Consider the following 27,306-nt stretch of genomic DNA (forward strand, 5'->3'; position numbering starts at 1 on the left):
TTACAACCAGCGCTGAATTTAATAGCTCAGTCGTTATGCTGTTTCTTAGCTTGGTTAGATTTCATGAAATTAAAGTACACACAGACAAAAGTGGCTGTTGGTTTCTCTTTTTAATTATTATGTCTATTATTAAAACAGAAAGTACAGAACTCAAGTAGCTAAGCTGGCAGTCCCAGAATATGTGGCAGGGAGGGTCAGGGTGATGGTCTGGGGGGAGGTGCTGAGGGAAGAAATGGGGAGCTGCCTGCTGTGTGCAGGTAAAAGGACTTGGAGGCTGGTAGAGCTGATGAGGTTGTCAGGACAGGGTGGGGAGAGGCTCCCCCCGATCAGCCCTGTGCACTTTCCCTGAATAATGACAGAATTCCTTGTTACAGAGGAAAAACCAATACACAATAATAGAAAAATGTACCCATTATGCAGATAATGAAGAGTTGACCATTGTAGGGCACCATCTATCGGAAAATCTTCCCATTGCTGAAGATGCCTGTTCTCCAAAACACACAGAAGGCGATGATGGAGAAGTAGATCATGCTCTTGAGGAGGAGGAGGAGGTAGGTATAATAGGCAGAGGTGCTCGCAAACTGCAGCTGCAGGGTATCTAAGAGAAGTCCTTTGATTAGTTAGGCCTCGTCTTTCAAAAGGATAAAAAAAAGTGATGGGGAAACATGCCATAGTTAGAAAAGTCTGAGCCATTATATGTTGTGCATCAGTGAGATTCCTCTAATGGGTACAAACCAGAGAAATCCGTTGGTGTTTACGGTGGAGGGTGGGGGTTGGCTAGTAAAGAGAACATTGTACAAAATGGAATAAACCATTTAATCCAAACTCCCTGGAACTTTAGGAGCTCATGCTTCAGTCACCTGTATTTTCTTTAACATCTCTCATTGTGGCTAAGATGTCATAGAATAATTGTACTTATTCTCTTCTGAAATCTTGCAAGATATATAAGATGCCCAGAAAAAATAACAACAATGATGATGGGTCTGACTTGCCTCAATAGATCACCAGGTCTCTTCCTATGAAAATTTCCCTTTTCCACACTTCATCTCATAGAGTCAGAACTCCAGAATCACTAGCACTTGGTGTGGAAAGGATCTCAGGAAGCGATATGTTCATAACTCACTGCCCTTGGTCAAGTCAGGCTTTAGCTGAGTTCCTGGCCTACTGGAAATGAAGGGGGATCAGCAGAGCCAGAACTTCTAAATTCATCTAGAACCTTCATGTAGAGAGAAGGGGCCACCCACTAGTACTGATTTCTGTGCTAGCTAAATGGATACCCTATTGGGGGGGCATTCCACATATGTGACCTTATCTCCCAATTAACTAAGTTGAGTGCAATCATACCCTATTGGCAGTTAAGGAAACTAATGTCCCGAAGATATAAGTAATTTACCCATATTCATGCAATAACAAAACAACTGGTGTTAAAGTCCATCTGTGATACTCAGAAGCCCATGCACTTATACACATACCGCCCCCTGCCCTGCACCCTGCAGTGGGTCCATTCTATCTCAAGACCTTGGCTTTAGCATTCTTGCTCTATGCTTGTATCTTAGAGGCAGAATAGAGAACTAAGTGTGTGAGCCATTGATTCAGATGTGCTGGGCTGAATTCCCAGATCGAGCCTTGTGACTTCATACAAGGGACTTTATTACTTTCAGCTCTTTGCCCCCTTCTGTAAAGCGAGGAGATAATACTGTACTACCTCAGGGGAGTGTTAGGAGGAGCAAACATAATTTCTAGGCAAGACATGGCACAGCACTCTGTATATATAAAGCTCTCAGTAAGTATCAGTTCATGATTAGCTACTAGCAATCACCAAAGAACAACAACAAAAAAAAAAACCTACAAGAAACTTGATATCACATTTATCCAGTTATTTGAAATACAAGCCACACAAACAAAGGAAATCCACTGTTGAAATAATTCAGAGTCTATCACTGCACCCTCTAATTCAGAGTTATCTCACATCAAAACCAGCATTTACAGTGTTAAGATGACTCCTAGGAAATGATGATAGATTTACTTAAAAAATCACTCAGTCCATTTCTGCAATATCCAGACATTCTGGTTTTTCCACCTTAAACCAAAGAAGTTCAATAGTTAAATTTTTCCAGAGGGAAAAAAATGTGGTAGCATGACGTAAAGGCAAACATAGACAAAAACTTACCACTTTCTTTTTTCATGCAGGCACGTGTAGCAACCTCTACAAAATAAAAGCAAGTATTAGTGAATTGTTTATACCCATTATTTGACAGTGTGTGTCTCTGCGTGTATCTGTAGATAGACAGACAAGCTGATAGATAGAATCTGCCCAGAGAGGAGAAAATCATTAAAAATAAGAGCCCTACAAATTTAAGAACAGATGGTCTGATTTAACTTCATTCTGTAGACCTAACTCATATGTGGTTGTCTGTATGTGACAATGTTGAAGTTCATGAAGGGGACATTTTTCTTCTCCTTTGTTACAATCAAAAGGTAATAATAATATCTAAGGACATCTTCCCTGGTGGCTCAGACAGTAAAGAATCTGCTTGTGACACAGGAGACCTGGTTTTAAACCCTGGGTTGGGAAGATCCCCTGGAGAAGGAAATGGCAACACACGTCAGTATTCTTGGCAACACACTCCAGTATCCTGGAGAATTCAATGGACAAAGGAACCTGGTGGGCCATGGGGTCCCAAAGAGTCAGACGTGACTGAAGGACTAACACTTTCACTTTCAAGACCATCTTACTTTCCTTCTGTATTCATAACTTCTAACACAGTGTCTGCCCTAAAGTAAGTGTTCAAGAAATATTGTCAAAAAGACAAATCATCAGAAAAAGTAACTGTTCTACAGTCTTAAGCACCCACTGCTTATGTGAAGGGATGCTCCCAAAAGGAATGTATCCAATTCTAGAATCCACAACAGAATCTCACATTTGAAGGAGTTTTGCTTAGGTAAATTTCACACCTAGTCCAAAAAAAAAAAAAAAAACAGCCAAACCTTTCCAAGTCACGCATACTCCAGTACTCCCAACTCACATACATGATTTTCTGCTGTCGTGGAATTTATGAATATTAGGATAACAATATAATGCCTGGAAGATTCCCTGGATAAGAGAATGGCTACCTACTCCATTATTCTTGCCTGGGAAATCCCATGGACAGAGCAGCCTGGTGGGTTACAGTTAGTGGAGTCACAGAGTAAGACACGACTGAGCGACTCACTAACTGATAACTAGTGAGTGGTTATTACTGTGCCAGACATTTAATGAAATATTTCACATGCATTATCTCCTTTAACTCCCCAACGACACTGTGGTGAGTTATACTGGGGAGGGATTCCATGTCACAAAAGGAGAATAAAGGTTAGAGGGTAAGTCATATCAGTGATGACGGTACAGTCAAATGTTGATTGTGGGGGATTAAATGAGATAAACCATGTGAAAGGTACTTGTAAAAATGATACATCGAAATACAGAGAAATTAATCTCTAAAGAGACCACATAATTTCACCATGTTAGTCACTCAGTGATGGACATTAAAAACACCTTCTTTTCCAGAGTTCTTAATTACTCTTAACAAATGAAATATATATCACAGGAGCTCAGCATTTCAGTGCAGTTCGTTCCAGGATGGTAAGAGAGACCAAATCACATTACTTGCTCTTGACAATATAAAACTTGACGTGAGAGTTGTATTTATCTAAAGTGAAAAAAGGCATATATTCATACAAAGACAAAATTTATTTAAGACATAATAAACTGTTGGATGGAGGGAAGCAGAGACACAGAGGTTGTTCGGGTTTATCCTTTTTATCCTAGGTGTGTTTTTGTCCAAATGATTTGGTTCTGGTGTGCTGTTTTACACCCTTGAGATCTTTTTTTGGTTCACTCTAAAACATGCATTTTGGATATAGTGTCCCCATTTTTTCAGAAGTTCACTTTTTACCACTTTGCTTTTACAAAAGATCTACATAAGTACCTGTTTTTGCAAGGGAATCTGAAGAGGATTTTCAGTTTTATGAAAAAAGGCTAGAAGTAAAAGTAGCATTTAGTGTTTGTTTTGCAGCCAGCCATGATAGAGGCAGTGGGCACCCCCAGCAGCAAGGAGAGCATTGCCAAGGAACTGCACTCAGCATCTCAGCATTACATTGCCATAGCTCTGAACTGTGTCCGTAAGCATCTGCACTTCACTTTCTTTCTTTTGTATATATAGTTTTATTTATGTATTTTGGCTGGACTGGGTCTTTGTTACTGCGTGGGCTATCCTCTAGTTGCAATGTGCAGGATTCTCTTGTGGAGTGCAGACTCTAGGGCCCATGGGCTTGGTAGTTGTGGCTCCCAGGCTCTAGAGCACAGGCTCAACAGTTGCGGCGCTTGGGTCTAGGTACTCCGTGACATGTGGGACCTTCCCAGGACAGGGATTGAACCCATGTCTCCTGCACTGGTAGGCAGATTCCTTACCACTGAGCCACCAGAGAAGCCCTGTGCCTTATTTTTTATTTACCTTTCGTGCATTTGTTAGCCAAATGTGTCTTCAGATGATTGCTTCTTCACTTTATGCCTTTCTGCTTAGGACAGATTTCATAGGAACAGTCTACTTTTGGGTAGAAGCTAAACCTGTATAGCTGCTGTTGCTGCTGCTGCTAAGTCGCTTCAGCTGTGTCCGACTCTGTGCGACTCCATATACGGCAGCCCACCAGGCTCCCCCGTCCCTAGGATTCTCCAGGCAAGAACACTGGAGTGGGTTGCCATTTCCTTCTCCAATGCATGAAAGTGAAAAGTGAAAGTGAAGTCGCTCAGTCTGTCCAACTTCGTGACCCCATGGACTGCAGCCCATCAGGCTCCTCTGTCCATGGGATTTTCCAGGCAAGAGTACTGGAACCTGTATAGACGTTGGGGTAAATCCCAGGAATGAAAATGCTAATACATCACGTTAGATGTTAAAATATACTTAAGAACTGACTTTAATAAGTCATTAAAAACTCTTTCTTTTCCTTACAGTGAATTTATTATAATATTAATAAAGATCACTTATCACCATGCATTGATTGTGCTGAAAACCATAATGTAAAAATTTTTCCTCATAAAATCGTGTGAGTATCCTAAGTTCTCTTTCTCAGTCATTGTTGGTCAACAACTTGGATCAGATTAGTTTTTATGTGCCTTCAAGATCACGTCATTGATTTGTGCTTCCATATTTATTTCTATTTTTTATTAAGACAACAAAAACAACAACAAACAGAAACTTTTCAGAAACAATGTTAGGAATTTAGTGTAGAATGAGTTTGATAAAATGCCCTTATTAGCTATGTTACTCTGAGAAGCCCATGGGAGGCATTTATTTCAGAAATTAAGTGCCAAGTAAGATTCATTATGAACTGGAACATCTCTCCTTTATGGTCACCATCACCTGGAACTTATTATTCCTATTTTCCCCTGAATATTAGGAAAATCAAAACCTAATAGGGAATTTAAGCCCAAGGTTATAGTAAACTTACTTTGTATATTTGCTTCCCCTCTGTTCCTTAGATGTAGAAACAGAAATCTGGGGTTGTTTCTGTAATAGCACTATAGTTAGTTTTAGAAAAGGATATAAATAAATACAAAGAATATATGAATAAATACAACAGTATTATGTTTTGGAAAGCAAGCATTTTCTCTGATGTTTTTTCATTTGCTCTTCATCATGGCCCCAGGACAAATCCAAGGCAACTACTCAAATGTAATTTCATCATTGGACCAACTAAGGATCTGAGAAGGTAGATTTACTTCAGAAATTCGGACTACTACACCAAAATCTCTGTGCTGCTTTTTTTATGCTTGGCTCCCACTGCTTAAAAAGGCTTCCTAACCACAAAGAGAAGTACAAAATGATGCCTTCTTATGGGTACTCTGGGGCCTTTGGTCTGTTAGGCAAATACTCAGGACATTAAGTTCCAAGTTCAGGGATTTACAGGACCACTTACAGGGCCGAGGCACATCCAGCCCTCTGCCTGCAGTGTGTGAACATGTCCAGCATCTGCATCAAAGGGACTCCTTTGGGACATTATGCCCAAATCGCGAGTAACTCTGAGTAATTAGGGAACGAGTATATTCTCTTTTGGAGAAGGAAATGGCAACCCACTCCAGTATTCTTGCCTAGAAAATTCCATGGACAGAGGAGCCTGGTGGGCTGCTGTCCATAGGTTTGCACAGAATCGGACATGACTGAAGTGACTTAGCAGCAGCAGCAGCATATTCTCTTTACATACATTGTGGTTCACATGGTAAAGAATCTGCCTTCAATGCAGGATTGATCCCTGGGTTGGGAAGATCCCCTAGAGAAGGGAATGACTACCCACTCCAGTATTCTTGCCAGGAGAATTCCATGGAAAGAGGAGCCTGGCGGGCTTCAGTCCATGGGATCACCGAGTCAGACATGACTGAGTGATATTCTCTTTATTGTAGTGCATCTTTCTGGGAAAGTAATTCACCCAAATGTGTTCATTCACATATCGCTCCAGGACTGGCACATGCTAGGGCTGCAATGAAAGTTTGTGAGAGGCATTTTCCAATGAAATACATTCATTATGTGGAATGGGAGTAAGTCTGTACACTTTAGCCTCACTCCATCTTTAATTGGACTTCCCTGGTGGTTCAGATGGTAAAGAATCTGTCTGCAATGCAGGAGACCTGGGTTCGATCCCTGGATCAGGAAGATCCCCTATGGCAACCCACTCCAGTATTCTTGCCTGGAGAATTCCATGGACAGGGGAGCCTGGTGGGCTATAGTCTATGGGGTTGCAAAAAGTTGGACACGACTGAGCGCCTAACACACACCTTTAATTACAAAATTTTAGCTTAAGGTAGTAGGTAAAACACAAATCTCAAAAACCCAAGACCATAATAAATCTGCAGCAGTAATTATTCTACTTTTTGTTGAGCTACAATCTGAATTCCTCATAAAAACACCATTTTGTCATTTAATAGCTCATTATTTCTGGGTCATATCTTGAGCAAAGCAAGACTGAAGTAAGAGTGACTTTACTTGCTCAGTAGAACTTTTCTGAAAGGTATATAGTTGTTCTTATTTCTGATCAAGTAAGATCATCAAAAATGGAATATCTTTCAGTGTGTTTATTGCGTGCTAATTGATAGTTACTTTGACATGTGTTGTTTCATTTAATCTACACAATACTAAAATATATCATTGTGACCTTTATGTTTTAGATGATCAAACTGATCTGAGAAAGGTTTAGTAAATTTTTTTTCTATTTTATGTTTCAAAGTGAAAGTGAAAGTCACTAAGTCATGTCCGACTCTTTGTGACCCCATGGACTGTATAGTCCATGGAATTCTCCAGGCCACAATACTGAAGTGGGTAGCCATTCCCTTCTCCAAGGGATCTTTCCAACCCAGGGATTGAACCCAGGTCTCCCACACTGCAGACAGATTCTTTACCAGCTGAGCCAGCCAATACAATTTTGTAGGACATTTAGGCTATCATTAAAGGTAACAACATTTAAGATGATTTATATTTGTTTTCATTAATGCTTGACTGAAAATGTAGGGTATTTCCTTTGGGAAAAAAAGTATTCTTGGAGGTTATGTTTCTTTATAATCTCATACCTTTGTTAACTGGAGAAAAAAGAATCTCTTGATCACGTCCTCCTTTGTTATTCTCATGTTTGACGATACATACATGTTCTTTTTCCATTGCCTTTTTAGTCAAAGTCAGCCAGCTGAATTTCATGTATGTGTCATTAGTCTTGATGATATTTCCCTGATGGGATTCCAGAATTGTATTGCCATTCTTTTCTTTCCATTGTACCTTAATAGCATCAGGGAAAAAATTCTGAAGAAGGCAAAGATGTGTTCCAGCACTATGGCGTTTTACTTCCTCAACTGAAGGAAAAAATATAGTGGGCTTGGGAAACAAGTCTCCATCAAGCCGTCTATCTGTGGGGGAAAATGGAAGATAATTGAAAAGAATTATTAAAGAAACATGCATGTCATGAAGTTTGGAACAACTTAGCTTAGAGTGAAAAGAAGAAAAGCTACCAGTGAATTAACTCTCATCATGGCTTTTCATCCACAGAAGATGATGAGGTACCTATTATTGTTTCATTTCAATGGGAAGAGATGTTCAAAAAGTTATATCACTTGCCCAAAGTCACAGTTTTTCAGAAGCAGAGGCTCGCCCACATCTTGGCTTTGGTTTCTTTTCCAAGTGCTAAGTTGGACTGATATTTAAAAATGCCCCATATCAATGCTTGTGACATTCATAAACAAATTAATTTTCTTAAATCTCTTTTCTTCTATCATAGTGGAGACTATTTTAAAAGGGATGGGAGTAGGTGATGGGACTAGGGGAGGAGATGAGGTAACTTTGATGGTTTCTCTACAAGTAAGAATCTTTGAAGTGAAGTGAAGTCACACAGTCATGTCTGACTCTTTGTGACCCCATGGGCTGTAGCCCACCAGGCTCCTCAGTCCATGGGATTTTTCCAGGCATGGATACTGGAGTGGATTAGTTGCTTCTAAACTACTTCCATTTCCTATATCAGGTTTTGTAACTTATGGTCTCTTTGGCCAATTAATACATTCTCATAGTCTGCAAATATGTTGAACCTTATTCTTCATTTAACTTATTCTGGGATATATAATACTTATTTTGATTCCTAAATAAATAAATGTCAGGAGAGGTTATCATTTTAAAACAATATACATTCAGTTGTATTCATGGGAATCTATGTCCACATGTACTTAACAATCTAAGTTGAACTTTTAGTTTCAAATGCGGGTCCTATGCTCAGTTCTGAAATGAAGTTCTCCTTGCTAATTGATAACTTTATACAACTTCTCAATGTTACATCAGAACCACTCTAGACTTTTGAGTGGAGCAATATTAAAGTTTCACCTTTAAATTATTTACAGTGCCTTGAATTTAGAAGCAAAAAAACAATATTTTCAGTATTTCTATTAAAAAATTATTTTCAGAAATGTTTTTATATTTATCTTGCCAAGTAATGTAGTTATAGAATTTTGTTTTGCTTTAGAAAATGTTCATCAAGAACACATTTTATTTTGGAATTTCATTCAAAGTTGAAGCATAACTAAGAACACACCATATTTTGACTTTCAGTGTCTCCCCTCAAATTTAAATCTATCTTGGGCTGCTATATTGTTTATGAACTAAAATATTTCTTTGTTTACAACTGCTGAATAAAGTGTATGTAGAATTAGTGTCACATTAAAACATGGCTCCCAAGTTTTCTTGCAGACACAAAGTCAAGGTATGTAAAAAAAGCATCACAGTTTGCAAAAGGTGTCACTTGGATGCTGATGTTCTTGATTATATGCTTACTGTTAATATAATAATTGAAATTATAAGGTTTAGAACATTTTCCAGTTTGATCTTCAACTGAACATGAATGTTTTGCTGATATTATCTTTTGGCTAACTTGCATTTAATTTAATAATCCAAGGGGCAATTTCTTAAGAAACGAAGAACTGGATTTCTCCTTTGAGAAGAAATGGAAAAATATTCTTGATAAGTTATGCCTGTGTAGCAAAGGTCTTGATTTCTATACTAAATCAGTAAGCAAGCAATCTTAATTTTTTACTCATGCTGTAAATACAATTATCTCACAATGTGCTTACCTTTATACATTTCAGTTTTAGCACAAATAATTACTGATTGATTGTAATGAGACACTAAATATTTCTCCATCTGTATATGTAATTTGTTGATCTTGATTTATGTGTTCTATTTTTTCTTGTCATATTTTTAATCAGATAAATAATTACAGTTCATTTATATTTAAATAAGAATTTCAAATTTATGACATTTCTAACTACATCTATTTGGCTTTATACCTTGACTATTCTCCATAAAAATTTATTTTTTTTCCTGATAACTATAAGCATGAAGCCCAAATTGCTATAAGTCGAGGCAATAAATTTTGGTGTAGATACGATGTCAATCAAGAAAATGATTAAGATTTATTTTATTATATGTGCATAAAGTGTTCATAGTCTATATTTATTAACAAAAATAAAAAACGAACACATTTTAATTTCATTTTTCTTGTTAAGTGAAAACAATATCCCCTAAAGAGAAAAAGAATACATCTAAATTCAGTCTTTTGTGTGAGTGAACAGTAAGATAATTCTTCATTTGAGCAATTAGAAATACAACTGTATTTGCTGGAGAACATCTGTTCTGTCAATGCTATAGGCTGCAAATAGCTCCATCCTGGATATAATTCTCTTTGAATAGGTTGTAGTTACATTATCCAACACCCATGACAAGTAAGTCAATGTGCAAAGTACTATATTCACACTATCTCATTCAATTCCAAAAAAACCTCTGCTGGGTACATATTGTTATCTCATTTACGGATTAGGAAACTGAAGCCAGAGTATCATCTCCAAGTTCATATAAGCAGTAAGTGATGGATCCAGAGCTCCACCTCAGCCAAAGCTTACATTCCTTAAAAACATCCTTTCATCATCAGAAAAGGAAACGTGTCAACTCACAAAACTTACCTGTAGTAATAAACTTTGGCCTTGGGCCAAACACCTCCATAATTACATAGATATTAGTACTTCGTATAAGCCCACACGGACACAAAGCTAATTCCTATCACAATACGTACACAGTGCTGTCTGTGCTATCCTTTACTACGCAGATTCGTTTAAAAATCCGTTCTAAGATTTCTACATCTAAATATCATCAAAGCCCTGTTTTCTCCAAACATTCTTAACTATTACTCTAATTTAATTTTTTCTTCTCTTCTCTAGAAACTTGAAAAATTTGCATTCCTCTGATACCCACCTGTGACTACAAGTTTTGTCCCATCGCCGAAGATTTTTACATAATAACTCCACAGTGATTCAACCCATATCAAAAACTGTAGACTAATTTAGCACCTCTGACTTCTTCAAATCCTAATGTAACTGTGACAGTCTGCTATTCAAGTGCATGTTTAGCGTCTGAACAAAATTTTTAATGAAATATATGGGCAAAAGGCATTATTTCTCAACTGTTTTTGTATTGACATAATTTTTAACTCTAGGTATAATTCAGATAAGAAATTAAATATTACACTTGAATATTTGACTTTTGTATGTATTCCTATAAGCTTGTATGTTCAAGTTGCAAAAACTCATATTTTAAAAATACAACATTTTTAATTTCCAAACATTTCTACTACAAGATGAGAGAGCACCTTATATTCTAATATTTGAAATTACACTCATTACATTTAGCCACTTTTAGAAGCAGTTAATAATTAGTCATAGAAACTGAGAATTTTTAAGTACTATTTGTTCTAAACTGACCTAAGATGAGATGGTAATTAATACATTTATCTGTACTCCTGATTTCATAAAAAATTCCAATGAGTAATATTTTGAATTCTAGAGAAGGAATTGACTTTTTAATCACCTACCATGTCCCAACATTTATGATGGGTAATTTTCATTTTTAATTTCATTTTATCCTCAGAACATCAACTTGAGATAGTTGTTACATAGATGGAATAAATCAGTGGAAATATATCAAACTGTTAACAGTGATGTGTCTATATAAAATTTTAATTTTTTCTTTGTTTCTGTATTTTTCCATTTTTCCCCATTATGAGCAAGTATTGTCTTTGTAATTTTTTAAAGCAATAACCAATGAATTAAAATGTATTTGCTAAAGAATCATCATACATAAGTGACAGATTCAAAATCAAAGTCTATGCTCTTCCTTCACTACACGTTACTATAAATCATTGTCCAGGACCCTCATGAGTTACAACTGACTCACCTTCATTTAACTGGATTGTTATAATTCACATTGAATAGAGTCAGTTGCAAAAAGCAGACCAGAATGTTGCTTTCCAATTTACAAGCTCATTTGTTCTTATGATCACAACTACTGAAGAAATCAAAATACATAATTTTTTTCACTTTTCAATGCTCTATCAACTTTGAGAAAATTTTTAAAAACTTTCATTTCCATGGATCTCATAGGATAAGAACATCCTCAAGAGATGTTCCCCATCGTCCAGGCAAACTTTTATCTTTAAGGCAAATGAGGAGGGAACAAATTTACTGGATTGAATTTAAAGGGAAAAAAATCCATCTTAAACATTCTTGAATATGGTCGCAAAGTTAAATATTTTGAAACTTGATATTAATCATTCTCTGACTAAACAAGTTGAACAATATTAGTCCAAATTTTCCTTTGGTTGTTTTTGGAATTAAATTAAAAATTATCTAAGAGCTTTGAAATTTCCCAAGACTAAATGAATCTAATGTATCCATCACTGAGGGACTCACACTTGGTCTAACTAGCTAACTCTTGTCAGTATCCTCTTTACTAGGTCAGGAAAAGAACACACTCCAAGGACCTGGATGGAGTCAGTGACTCTCCAGTCATTCCCCTCGCCTAATTCGTTACCAAACAGGGAGTAAATCCAAGAATTCTGAGCCAGCTCCTGCTGCTGCTGCTGCTGCTAAGTCACTTCAGTTGTGTCTGACTCTGTGCGACCCCACAGATGGCAGCCTACCAGGCTCCGTCATCCCTGGGATTCTCCAGGCAAGAACACTGGAGTGGGTTGCCATTTCCTTCTCCAACGCAGGAAAGTGAAAAGTGAAAGTAAAGTCACTCAGTCGTGTCCGACTGTTCATGACCCCATGTACTGCAGCCTACCAGTCTTCTCCATCCATGGGATTTTCCAGGCAACAGTACTGGAGTGGGGTGCCATTGCCTTCTCCATCTGAGCCAGCACCAACACTCAAGCCTGCAGTGCCTGTATTGCCTACCTCCTATCCCTACCTCACTACAGAATTTAAAGAAACTTCACCTGTAACAATAAGTTGTGTTCTGGAACCAAACACTTTGATGCTCTGGCCACCTGTTTGCACTACCTAAAAATCTTTTATAGAAATCTCCCTCTGTGCCTGCTCTCAAATTGTGCCCATATCTTTTCAATATTTGTAGAAATATATAAAAATTGAACCTGCTAACATTAAATAAAGGTGGAACTCGAGCAAAAGCACATTAGGTACAAATGATCAAGAACTGAAAAACTGAACCCACTCTTACTGGGCAGCTTGGGCTTGTGTGGTCTCATCTCATCTCACATACACTGGAGAGTATGATTTCATCCTTTCTCACCATTTTGCCTGAATCTTCTAACTATCCTCCCTTTAAAGTGTTTTCATGCATAAAATCAGTTCATGCTTAGAGTATACAGTAATGTTTCTTTAATATCCAAAGTTGAGCAATAATAGGAATAATATATTAGAGTATTTCATAGATGTATATTTGTTACATTTTATAGGTATTTTGTGATATATATGTTTTAAGAGGAAAATATCTGGGTTAATTCGAAAGTAACGTCTTTCCAGAATCTAATTCTCATCTAGTAGACAAAATGAGTTGCTACAGACTACGAATTTTTAACGATGATCTCTTAAGCTATTTCTTTGCTGAAAGACTGCTCCCCTCTGCCTAAAAATAACCTGTGGTTTCAAGAGCATTGAAGTAAAATCCTCCAGTGCTCGTAGAGAATTTTATTCAGCCTTGTATTTCTCAAGTACTTGGCATCACATTTTCTGCACTATTTTAAAAAATCTTGTTTTATTATGGAGTATAGTTGATTAACAATGTTGTGTTAGTTTCAAGTGTACTGCAAAGTGATTCTGTTATACATATACATGTATTTATTCTTTTTCAAGTTCTTTTCTCCTATAAGTTGTTACAGAATACTGTGCTATACAGTAGGTACTTGGTTACCTGTTTTAAATATAGTAGTTTGTATTTGATATTTTTCATTCCCATGATCTAAGTTTTGCAATTTAGCAAATTTGATGTACTACAAAAAGAAATTTGAGTTGAATGGTGTCAAAATGACTTATTCTATTAAGATGACCTGAAAATCAAATTTTGAGTATTTAGTAGATGTATATTCAATATGACTTACATGATCTTTTCTGGGAGGAAAGAGATCACTTCATTTCCTGATTAGAAGCAGAAGCATTGTTTTCATACATGAGTAATAATACAAATTATGAATTATTACTAATTAGTAGTCAATTACAGAATCCTTTTAAAATGTCAGAATACAAAAGATTAAATATTCAGAATATAAAAAGAGGATGCTTCTCACATCACTTAATGACCCAGACCATGCACTTAGGAATAGACTATCAGATTCCAAACTTCACCACAGTAACTAGTCATGTACTTTATTTAGGCAAGTGCCTGAACTTCTCTCAACCTCAGTTTCCTTATCTATGAAATGGGAGTATAAGAATTTCTGTTGAGGAAAGAGATAAGGCCCTAAGACTACTTATCATGATGTCTGGCCTTCAGTAAATAGTAGCTGATATTATTATTCTCTTTAAAAAGATGGTCTGCAGCCATTTCATTAAAATCTTCCAACAAAGTACATGGATTTTATATTGCTTAGCTGTGTCCAATATGGATTTTATATGCAATAACCATTTTATGCATTAAGAAAGGAAACAAGCTCATCAGCTCAAGGTTTCTTGCCTCTCTGGCAGAAACAGGCCATAGAACATTGGGCTCAATCATGTTGGAATCTATAATGATTTTCTGTTGGTCCAGAAACTCTTTGAGTGTTGAAACTTGTTCTGTCTTGTGTCTTGTTCACCTTTTATCACCAGCATCCAACATAGAAACTGTCCTCAATAAATGTTTGCTAAGAGAATAAGTAAATAAGGATGCTCAACCATGCAGACTCTTGTCATCGACTTTGGAGCTAAGATGGCTCACTGAGCTCACAAATTCCATATGCAGGCAATGTAACAAGAGATGTGACTGCATAAGTTTCAACTGATCTCAGCCTCCCTCTAAGAATTTAGAGTAATAAGAAGTGGAGTAATAAGAAGCGAGATTTCTCTATCATCATTTACTATAATTTTTTCCACTGCCGTTAAGGATGAGCTGAAAACCAAAAATGTCATTTTTTTCAAGTTATTGGGAGAAAGAAATACTGTGTTTACTATAGAGAAGAGAGAAATTAGAAAAGTGTTTCTCACTTAAAAGTCCATTTATTAGAAAAGAATTTTGAACCAGTAACTTATACCAACAGATTACAGACATAGTCCTCAAAATACTTTAATTTCTACCCTGGGTCTACTCTTTGTTGGATAAAAAGTTGAATTTCTAAAAGTAGAATTCCAGCTTCTTACAAGCAAGGAAGTGAATTAGTCATTTGCCTCAGTTTTGTGTTCATATACAATGACCAGTAGTCGCAAAACTGTTCACATGCTGAGGCCAAGAATGTAGAAGTCAAATAGGGGGAATCCTAAATTGTTTTTTTTCTAAAAAGCAACTATTTTCACTATTAAGTTGAAATAAGAAAAAGTTACTTACCAGGAGGTATTACTACGAGCTTAGTTCCTTCACCAAATACCTTGATCCCTTGTCACAATGATTGGAGCTTCTACAAAAATCTCAGCCTTCTCTTTGCTTCAACATGTGATTCGAAGTTCAAAACAGTTTATGGTGGCAATTTGATCTTCTGACTTTTGAAAGTCCTTGAACATAGGTTTCATGGCATCCAATATGTATAGATTTACCTCAAATCAATTGACCCAAATGCCTTTCGTTTTCCTCTGAGTCATAAACATTAAAAAGCACTGATAGATCATGGAAAGGGTAAAAACAGAAAAAGAAGAGTTTGGCATCAACCAACTGCTTTTCTAAATTTCCAGGAAAAGTATTCAGAGAATTAGGGCTTTCTTTTTATTTTCAGGTGTTCGGTTTTGTGGAAACTGTTCAGAGATTTCATCAAAGAACGACTCTTCTGTTCTCACAAACCCCAGGGCTGCTTCGTTAGTGATTCAGGAATGTATTTCTGAAAGGCAGAAACACTTAGGTAACTGAAAATGCAAATATACCAACATAAATACAGTGAGCAATGTGAACAAAGTTTATTTCTTTTTTTCCATAAAACCACTTTCCCTATTGGGTCACGTGATTTTTACAAAAGCAATGTCAAATGAGAAAATTTATTTAAATTAAACCTTAAAAAGTCAGTCTAGTTCTCTGGATGAGTTGAAAGTCTGGGGATGCTGCTCTGTAATGTTGTTACTTATCTTGGATTGGGGAAAAAGAAATTGCCAGAAGCAGCTGAGTGCTCCTCTGAGCACAGATGAGTTGTCCATCTCCAGGATTCAGACAGAACAGGTCCTGAGCACCCCCGTGTCCACCTGAGATCCACCTGGTCCTGGTCTAATCCCCTGTGAGCAATCAGCGCCTCTGTCCTGAGGCTGAATGTAAGAGGAGATCATGGTGGCCAACTGTCCATTCACAGCAGCTCACGGACCCCAACACAATGGGAGAGGAGGAGAGACCTGCATGAAAATCATGTTTAGAAAGCGTTTTTAACTGAAAATTCCAAGGTATTATTACTTGGAGCTGTCAAATACCCTTTCTATCTATTGTAGGTAAGAATGATAACTGCCCACTCAATTCCTTTCTGATCCTTTCCCTCTGTTTTCCCTTATTCCAAGAAAATGAGCAGAATTATAAAGTGTTTTAGGAGGTGTCTGTATTTCAAGATCCATGAAGGCAGTAAAATACAAAAGAGTAAATAAAGAGTATAAAATCCTTTATTAAATTAGAAGAACTATATGAAGAGTATAATATCTTAATGAAGAAATTAAAAGTATTAGTTACTCAGTCATGTCCAACTCTTTGTGACTCCATGGACTGTAGCCCACCAGGGTATTCTGTCCATAGAATTCTCCAGGCAAGAATACTGAAGTGGGTTAGTCATTCCCTTCTCCAGGGCATCTTCCTGACCCAGGAGTCAAACCTGGGTCTCCCACATTGCTGGCAGATTCTTTACCATCTGAGCCATCAAGGAAGCACAATATCTTACTAAAGAGCATAAAATAAAACCTGAACAGAGAAACATGTCATATTTATAAAGGAGAAACTCAAGACTATAAAGAAGCTAATCTTTCCTAAAAGCATGTATATAAGTTGACTGCAATTCCAATCAGAATTACAGTAACATTTTATTTTTTGGTCTTTGCTGTGAAGTGTGGGGGTGGACTAGACAAGCTGATTTCAAATTCTAGTGGGAAGAATAAATACAAGATAGTTGAAAAATATTTTTTTAAAAAATGGTGAAGAAACATTGCACATAGTAGGTTTTATCACTTATTACAAAGCTACTAACTAAAATATAATATTTTATTGTTCAATAATTAAGAAATATATTATTTTAAAACCAATTTTGGACTATTGACTACTCTGTTGGGAGAAACAAAAATAGCTCTCTACCTCATACCATGTAAATGGGGTTCCAAGTAGATCAATATCAATATTGAAATGAAAAAGACTCCAGAGAGCTGAGCTAGAAAGAAGCAGGAGACTAATTGTGTCTGTTGTGCGGGGAGCTTGGAAAGGGAAGAGGCATAGGAGACACCTTTACATAATACTTGTTTCAGAAGGAGGAAGTTGGAGAATATTCACTTTTTACAATATTTTTCAAACGGGTGACTTAGTGAAGACTTTGGTGACATGATCAGATCTGTGCTTTAGGAACATAATGTAAGAGCAGAAAGATGGGTGGGTCAGTGGACCAATCCTGAGGAAGCAGACATGTTTCAGAGACGATTGCCATGAGCTACTGAGAGGCATCTGTGGACCCAGTTACTGTAGAGGCAGTGGGGATGGACAGAAGGGCTGGTGCAGTAAATATTAACAGATTCATCAGGTTTCTAAGAAATGCAAATGGGAGAAATCAAATTAACGCTCAGGAGGTTGAAAGTGAAGGAAAAGATGTTTTAAAATCAGAAAGATAGAGCTCCAATTTTAACCCCACCACTTCTGGTGACATGTTCTTGGGTACATCTCAGAGTGTCAGTTTCCTCATCTTTAAAAGGGAGGTATTGTTATCTATTCCTCAGTACTTTTGTAAAGTTCACATGAGATAATGTGTCTAGAAGATATGAGGCAAAATTCAGGAACAAAGAATTCACTTTCTCGCAAATAATAGAAAAATCTTAGGGCTGCGTACAAAAATCAATAATTTTGCTTTTAACCCTGCTTCATGTAACACACGCACACATACACACAACTCACCACATTCTGAGGTGACCAACTAAGGCAACTAAAATCCTACTTTAGTATGAGGAATGAATAGAGCAATATATAAATAACAAACAAGTCAAGTGAAGTAAAGTACTAGTTTCAAAACGACCCCTTGAGGTTTTGCATCGTTTTTTCAAGTATGATTGATGATTTCATAGTTGACCAAATTTATCAAACTTGGCAGATCACCCAAAGTTATGAATCTCATATTATGATCATTGTTAAGATTAAGTGGTTGTTTCTATCCTGGCTTACTAATTACCCTGCACACGTCAGCTGGAAAATAAGAGTTCCTACAGTTGCACTAAGTCATAAAGAGAAAGAAATAGCAGTTCTCTGCCTAGGATTTGAGAATTTGGTTTTGGGGCTTTGTCTTGACTGATGATTCTATTCTCAGACAGTACATCAGAGATTCAAGCCTGGTTTGTGGTTTTCTTTCTACCAGAAGAATCCAAATTCCCAGGGTCTCCTGCCTCCTCCTTTCAGATCTCATTCCATGGGAAACACCTAAAGAAATGTCAGGTTCCTTGGTTGCTTTTTTCTCAAGACCAAAGAAAGCCAAAGATGTGGAAGGTCAAGAAAACACCATCTGTTTTTTACAAAATATTCTTGTCTTGTATTAAAGGACACAGAAACAGACGCTGTTTACTGAGATAGGAAAGTCTGAGGGAAAAACAATGCAAATTGCACAGACTGGGGTGAAGGAATGGATTGGAATCAATTTTATTCTGGCAACTTATCAGAAATCCAAGAAGAGAGGTATTTAACTGTATTGTAAGGGTATGGATTTTATTGTTATTGCTCTTCTTTATGTGATTTTCAAGTCTGGCTGGTAAAAAATGCAAAAAGCAGATCAGGGCTACCAAACTTGGAATGAACTGCATGACCATCAAGTTAGAATTATTCCCAGGTTTCAGACTGAAGAGCAGGAAATTGAGGACTTGGTTGGGTAGGTCCTTCTGTAAGTGATGTTTACAAATGTATTCACGAGGAAAACAATCTCCACATTTGATGTGTATGCCAGGAAAACTATTCTAGTCGTTGAGAATTTCAGAACAGACAGGAAGCTACAGAAACAAAGGGGAGTAAGTGGCCATATGGAGAAGGCAATGGCAACCCACTCCAGTACTCTTGCCTAGAAAATCCCATGGACAGAGGAGCCTGGTAGGCTGCAGTCCATGGGGTCGCACAGAGTCAGACAAGACTGAAGCGACTTAGCAGTAGCCTCAAGTAGCCATTGGGAAATAGAAGAGAGGTAGACAGAGCAGGGAGTCCTGACCTTTACCCTTTCGCAAGAGTGTGGCAATCACATAATTTACCTACCAATCAGACCTGATTGGATCCTGGGGACATCACATATGAAGACAAGCCATTCTTGTCACAGCTCACTTTGAGAGAAATGCAATTGTACCAAAAGGAGTTCAATGCTAAACACAAGGCAGGCAAGAAAAGGCAATGCACTGAGAGTCTGTAAAGCAGATGTGCCCTACCTCTGTGGTTAACTGGTTTTGCAAAAGCCACTTGTAATCTCTGAGCCTCAGCTTTCTTATCTGAAGTGTGGGCATTGGACTAAATTTGTCCTGAAGGCCCTTCCTGTTCCAAAAGCTATGAACCCATGATTAAGAGCCTGTTGTGGTTGCTCAAGTGGTGGTGGGGGTAGGGGCAGATGAAGGTTAGTAATAGAGAAAGTTTTCTTCCACGTTCCTTCTGACTCTGTAATACCTTGAGATCCCAGCAGGCACAGTAGTAAGTGGCTTCATCGGACTTGACAACGTTATTGATTACCAGGTAAAAGATTCCGTTCTTTTTGTTATCCATCTCCAAACGGGAATTAGGTTTGTCCAGCTTATAACTGTTAGCTGAGCCGTAAAGGATTCGTTTCAGGGGCTCCCCTTCTTTCTCTTGATACCAGTGCACAATGGCATTCTCCAGGGGAACCCCTGACAGCTTGCAACTTATGTGCACTGTTCTATCTGGTCTTCGGGTAGAGGAGAGTTGATGCTGAGAAATTTTCATTTTGATGTCTCCATCTGAAAAGCAAGGGAGGTAATCAGAGGCCGACTTAAAAAGGCTGACACAAAAACAATGGAAATAAAGGAGAGAGGATAGAAGTCAACCTACAAACCCAAGCCAAAGACATAAGGAAAATCCACGTGGTTGGCATTGCCAGTAACTGGTAAGAATAGGGTGTGAATCAGGACAGAACAGGAGATGCAGTGGCAGCCCTTGTTCTGTGGAGGCACGGATGTGGGAGGAAGCTTTGCTTTAGAACCAATGAAAGTCTTTCTCAGATCTCTCGCAGTGTTATTTTTAATCATCTTATTGGTATAAAAAAGCTTTCAGACTCCCAACAACCTCATCAAAAAACACTTATGTTATAATAATGTACTGTTGGGATTTCCCTGGACGTCCAGTGGTTAAGACTCCAGGCTCCCAATGCAGGGGCCCCAAGTTCAGTTCCTGGTCGGGGAACTAGATCCTGCATACCACAACTAAGACCTGATGCAGCCAAGAAATTTTTTTAAAATATGATTATTTAATGTTATTAACACCTTGGAAGCAATTCTCTTCCACTTTTCCTTGATGTGTTGCTTCAAATACACATATCCTTAGGCTCCTTTTCATTCTCTGAGTTATAGATTTTTTTTCACTATATTTTGTGAGAGTGTGAATATTGAGGTATGGCTATCATAAGAATGAGAAAGATACTATCATTACTGTAGATAGTAACACATGAATATGAATATGGAGGAGGTTGTATATTATATAGATCACTCATTTGCAGAAAGTTCACAAAGTTGTGTAAATGCCAACAATTATTGTAGTTATTATTAAGCAACAATTATTGCTTAGGATCCTGTGATGTTACTATATGCCATTTCTTCATTCTGCTGTGAATGAAGAAAAGTGTTGCGGGAAACAAAATCCCCTTGTTATGTTACCCTTCAATCTTTTCCTATTTACAATTCTTAGTTTTTCAGCTTTAAATCTATGCTTTACTGTAGTTTGGAGGACAATGGAAGATGTGATTTTTAAGTCCTGAGTTCCTATTTTAGCTGTGATGACTCTGAAGTGATTTAGTCTAGGCAGGTTAGGACACTGTGATTTGTTGAACACTGTGCTGAAACATTCCTGTGTGAACCTCATTCAGTCTTCAGCAACCTGTGTGGTTGTTAGCACCATGCCCTCTGAAAATTGGGAAGACATGGGCCTAGAGATTTCCACACAGAGTGAGGTAAATCAGATGCAGAAAGACAAATATCATTTGATATTGCCTGTATGTGAAATCTTAAAAAAAGAGGTATAAAGGATCCTAGTTACAAACCAGAAGTAGAGTCAAGGGATGTAGAAAACAAACATGGTTACCAGGGGATAAGAAGGGAAGGAATAAATTGGGAGATTTGGATTGACATACACACAGTACTATATATAAAATAGATAACTAACAAAAATTTACTGTCTAGCACAGGGAACTATCCTCAACACTCTGTAATGGCTTAAATGGGAAAAGAATCTTTAAAACAAGACCGGATATATGTATATGTGCAACTGATTCACTTTACTGTACAGCAGAAACATAACAAAGTAAGTCAACTGTACCCCAAATAAAAATTTAAAATAAATAAGTAGAATAAAAATAAAATGAGAAAACAGAAATAAATGATTCAGTAACTTGCCTAGGTCACCCTGTCAGGGAACAGATAAGCAGGAATTAGAAACCCAGTCCTATGTCACTAAAAAGACCTTGTCTTTTCCACCACTCATTCATTCTTTCTCTCTTTTTTTCCAAGCCAACACATCACGTTGAGCACTGGCTTATGGCTTCCTTCCCAAGAGGCTCCTCCTATACATCATGAAGCTGTGACCATTTGGGGTAATTTAAAAAGCCAGCCTATGACCAAGAGTTTGGGATGGAGGATAAAGTGATCTAACTGAAAAAAGCCTCACGGATCAGGTCCTGGGCTAGTTGCCCAGACACTGCTCAGGGCACATGTGCAAGAAAAGAGCCCTTTATAGGAAGCAGAAAGCAGGGGCAGCCCGGGCGGAGGCGGTGGCGAGTAGGGGGTAGGGTGCTTTTGCCCAGACGTGTTGGCTTGAGGGCGGTTTTCTTCAGACCGCGGATCTCTTCTGCAACAGTTGGCCTGAAGGCGGTTTTTGTTCAATGACAGCTGATCTCTTCTGCAACATGTGTCCCAACCAGCAGGCACAGTAGTAGAGGCCCGCCTCCTCTTCAGTAGCCTAGTGTATCCTGAGGCTAACCAGTGCGTTACTCGGCCATTTCCTTGCCTCATATCTTTCCTCACTAATCCCTTGTTCGTGAATAACATTCTCATTGGAGGAAATATACAGAATTCGTTTTAGAGGCTGCTCTGGTTTCTGTCGGTACCAGTGCATGTAAACATTCTTCTTTAACTTATCTATTTTTATTTGGCATTCAAGAAATGCCATATTTCCTTTTTTCTTGGTAATGGATGTTATGCGTTGTGTTATTGGAAGATCTCCACTTGTGTCTGAAAGAAAAACCAGGCAAAATTAATGAAAATTTGTAATTCATTAAGGTAGTCTACATGTATTCTCTACTCATGAAAAACCTGGGGACTGATGTTTACATTTTCTTCTGGAAGAACTCAAGATACTGGTGGAATTTTTCAGCCTAGCTCCAAAGACCGTGTGACCAGCGTCCACCTGAAAGGGGTGATGTGACTGTCCATGACCAATCCCCTTCCTTGGGTAAAGCCACTCACATGTCCAGAGGGAGGCCACCACCAAGACCTGGGGCAGGAGCAGCATGCTGCCAGCTCTTGTCAGGAGATGTGATTGAATAACGGGAAGATTGCAGAGCAAACCAGCAGGCTGATTTAGTAGGAGGAAGTGGTGTTCAGAGCACACAGCTAGGATCCAGGCTACGGGGACAGGGGCTGGTGGTAATTCTCAAACATCCTGTGGAAATAGGGCTGCTATTTCATCAGCAGATTCCTTTCAATCACCCTGTGATTTTCACCAACCAGTGACGTTAATATAAAGAAACAATTTTATGGTTAATGGATTAAAGTCTTTTATTGATCTAACAGAGGGGAAGAGAAAGTCGAGGGAAGAGAGGCCAAAGTCCACACTTGAGACAGGCTTATGGGAACTTGAAACATCTTTGATGGTCACTATACTGCATTGGGCAATCACAGATGTAGGGACAGCTTACTAGTAGTGTATGACCCTGCTCTATACTTTCTATAACCCAGCTGAAGAAGATTTATTTCAGATTCTTATTTTTGAATATGACCATTAAATGGGATCCTTAGAGATGCTGTGTCCTTGGAGTGCCTCAATAGGCCTTAAAAGCAAAAGCCATTGTTATTTTCTATCATAAAATGAGTGCAGCCTCAGTATGGATCATAAAGAAACACAAAAAGAGGAGAAGACAATGGCTTTTTGTCCCATTACATAGAGACAACTAGGAGGTAACAGTGCATTCTCTTACAAATTAATGTCTATTCCTTTTAAAATTTTGTTTCACATAGGTATGATGATGTATATACAATGCTATGCTGTCTTTATTATTTAATAGGATACCATGAACATTTTTATATTCTGTAATTTCTTCCTTGTAGGGTTCTGACTCTTGGCAAGGTTCTTTAATTGACCACCACGTTGACTGTCAGATAAGTTAGGGTCCCACAGGCTCTTTTAATTTTACATGGAAGTCCACAAAAGAGGAGAGCAGAACAGAAAATTCATTACTTAATTCATCACTCAGTTTTGAAACCCTGTTATGCTCCCTTTGATCACCTCGTAGCTTACCAAAATATACTTTATCATCTGTCTTCTTTTTCAAGCTTCATTTCCTTATTGCTCCACTTGTTTGCCTGCATCTCACAAATAAATTCAGTTCAGTTCAGTCACTCAGTCATGTCTGACTCTTTGTGACCCATGGACCGCAACATGCTAGGCCTCCCTGTCCATCACCAACTCCCAGAGTTTACTCAAACCCATGTCCATCACGTCAGTGATGCCATCCAACTATCTCATCCTCTGTTGTTCCCTTCTCCTCCCTCTTTCAATCTTTCCCAGCATCAGGGTCTTTTCCAATGAGTCAGCTCTTCGCATCAGGTGGCCAAAGTATTGGAGTTTCAGCTTCAGCATCAGTCCTTCCAATGAATATTCAGGACTGATTTCCTTTAGGATGGACGGATTGGACCTCCTTGCAGTCCAAGGGAATCTCAAGAGTCTTCTCCAACACCATGGTTCAAATGCATCAATTCTTCAGTGCTCAGCTTTCTTTTTAGTTCAACTCTCACATCCATACATGACTACTGGAAAAACCATAGCTTTGACTAGATGGACCTTTGTTGGCAAAGTAATGTCTCTGCTTTTTAATACTCTGTCTAGGTTGGTCATAGCTTTTCTTCCAAGGAGCAAGCATCTTTTAATTTCATGGCTGCATTAACCAGATTGTTTAGAGCATCCACTTTGAGGATACAAATAAATGTTCCTCCCCTCCTATGCTAACACTCCTTTGAAGATGAGATGTCTTTTCCAGACACCAAGGTCAAGCGGAGTCACCATGCACATGCTAATCTGTCTCTTTGAAATCTTGCAGAAGAGCACCCTTGCAGTGTTTGATGTCTGTTCTTTGTTCTGAGAGAAATAAAAATGTCATTGAGGCATCCCAAATGGTGCCGGTGCCATTGTGAATGTGGTTTCAAACATGTTTCTGCACTACTAAGAACTTGAATTTTCTGAAGGGTATCAAACTCAGGGACACCACCAGTCCTTTTAAAAACTGTTATCTGCTAGCGGCTGCCAGGTGCAACCGTATGGTCTTAGGGTCACCTTTTATATCTTGCTGGCTCCAGTCTTACTTATTAACACAACAAACTATGGTTTATAAATCTGTGTCACCTGGGCTGTTGCCTTCAGTTTAACTCAAGTAAAACATTTTTGTATTCTTGTTAAAGATTGTTTATGGATTATTTGCATCAACAGGCTGTTGTGTCCCTTTACTAAAGGCTGCAGCTCCCATTAGGTGACCTCTCAATACCAATACCCTCCCGGTCATGTAGCAGTTCCATGTCCCTTGAGGTCTAAAGGGAGAGTGGCTTCGTGCTGCCCTGGCAAAGCTGAAGGGTGGGGACAGAAACTATATGGCATGCAAAACTGAAAATATTCCTTTCACAGAAAATGTCTGACAACTCCTATTTTGGAACAATTAAAAAGAACATTTGCATTCATTTATTATACTTGTAGTACATATCATGTGTTTCTGTAAATTCAAATTTTGACCTGTAATGTATGTTTTATGCCTAAATAGCTTACTTTAATATCTCTCATAGAATAGGTTGGCTGGCAATGGGTTTCCTCAATTTTCTTTTGTCTGAGAATTCTTCATTTCTCCTATACTTCTGAAGTATATTTTTGCTGAGATGTCCATTTTCTCTTCCATCATTTTAAAGATTTTATTCCATCATCTTTTTGAGACTTCCCTGGTGGTCCAGTGCTAAGACTCATGCTCCCAATGCAGGGAGCCCAGGTTTGATCCCTTGTCAGGGAACTAGATCCTACATACCACAACTAGATCCTAAGACCCAGCGCAGCCAAATAAATAAATATTTTAGTAGATTTTAATTCATTGTTTTCATGTTTGCATGCTTAATGAAGTGAGTCTACTATTTTTTTCCCATCCAGCTGCAGGCCTCCAACCCCCATTCATTTAACTGTGACCGCAAAGAAAATCACATCTCCACGCTTCTGTTTCATCAGTTACAAAATGTGACTTGTGGCAGCACCAATGTCAGTGGATTATCTCAAACATGAGAACAATTTGCCTAATTAGAACAGTGTCAGAAACAGTAGCAACTGAATGCATAGCCAGTGTGAGGCTCTGCAGGTTCACTGCAGAATCCTGGGGAAAAGGATCCTGACTGGAGTGTCTACCTTGTTCTGGGATCATCTAATGGCTCTGGGGGGGTCAGAGCCCTGTGCAAAAGGAACTGTGGTGGTCAGGCTGTAACACAAACCCTGAGTGCACAGTCAACAGTCACCCCATTCACGGAAGAAAGGGAAAGAGCCTCATCTCACTTTCACCCCAGTCTGCAGGGAATAACCAGACTCTGAACTTCTTCAGGATGGCCTGAAAGAATTGAAGGGACATGGGATTTAGGGTTTAAAAAGTCATTTTATTCTGCTACATCTTAAATTACTAGTATTGACATGGAAAACATGAACATTACTTTGCATCTGTGTTGTGATGCTGATATAAGATGCAATAAATATCAATATTTCTGGCACAGGGTGATTTCCTCTTTGAGACTGAACCATGTAACTTGCAAGTAATCTCTGGATAGTTAAAAAAATATCATACAAGACTCACTTTCCTTGGTGGGAGGCTTAGGCAGGGCTCCCAGCTGTGCAACCCCTGCGGCTGCCCGTGTTGAGGATGTGGTGAGCACGGACCTGGTGGTGGTTCTTGTGTGTGTTATCCAAGAAACTCCCACACTGTGGGTGCTCAACCAGCCGGCACAGTAGTATGTGGCCTCATCTTCTTTCTCTAAGAAACTTATTTTCAAGGTAGAAGTGGAAGAGGGAGCATCTTTTCTGGCCTCAAGCTTGTTTTTCTTCCCTCCTAAGTGATTTTGCGCAGGGGCTGTTGAGACATATAGTAGCTGTTCTAAACCCTGATCTGGTTTTTGCCGGTACCAGTGGATGTAATCTTTGCTAAAGTCCTTAGAGAACACCTTGCAAGTCATAATTATACTCTTTTCTCTTGTTCCAGTAACTGATAATTCAGGTTGCTCCAAAGTTAATTGCCCAAGGCCAACTGCAAGCAAAGAAGAGAAATCCCCATAAACAAAAGACATGGGAAGAGGCAACAAGAAAGACCTGCTTCAGTCTCTCCTGTAGACTGAAGTGACTGAGAGGGCAACTCACAAGACCAGAGGGAGGAGAAGAGGACCGCTTCCAGGAGTGCCATCTCGTCACCAGACTGACTCCCAGGGAGAAGGTAAAAAAGGCAAGGTCTGTCGGAAGGAAGTCTCAGGCCAGTGGCAGGGGAGTGGGCCTGGATCTTGTGTCCCAGAGGAAGAGGTGGATCTGGTGGTATGGTTATCTGGGGTTCTTCATAATCTGCAACAGATATGAGCAGCTGTGGTTTCATGGGGGTTTCCTGCCCCTAAGTCCTGGGCAGATGGTTTAAGAAGAGGATGATGATCTG

The 27,306-nt window shown here is 38.5% G+C and overlaps 1 protein-coding gene across 1 annotated transcript; it reads right to left on the reverse strand.

Annotated features, from left to right (window-relative positions):
• Positions 187 to 27,306, reverse strand: LOC102191204. Its single transcript, XM_018047498.1, has 7 exons — positions 27,024 to 27,306; positions 26,467 to 26,913; positions 19,824 to 20,131; positions 15,369 to 15,408; positions 7,598 to 7,927; positions 2,171 to 2,206; positions 187 to 598 (listed from the first exon to the last, which is right to left on the reverse strand). The coding sequence occupies exons 1-7, from the start codon at positions 27,247 to 27,249 to the stop codon at positions 453 to 455; spliced, it is 1,533 nt and encodes a 510-aa protein (XP_017902987.1). The 5' UTR covers positions 27,250 to 27,306; the 3' UTR covers positions 187 to 452.

This window comes from Capra hircus, chromosome 4 (genome assembly GCF_001704415.2).
Source record: "Capra hircus breed San Clemente chromosome 4, ASM170441v1, whole genome shotgun sequence".
NCBI lineage: Eukaryota > Metazoa > Chordata > Mammalia > Artiodactyla > Bovidae > Capra > Capra hircus.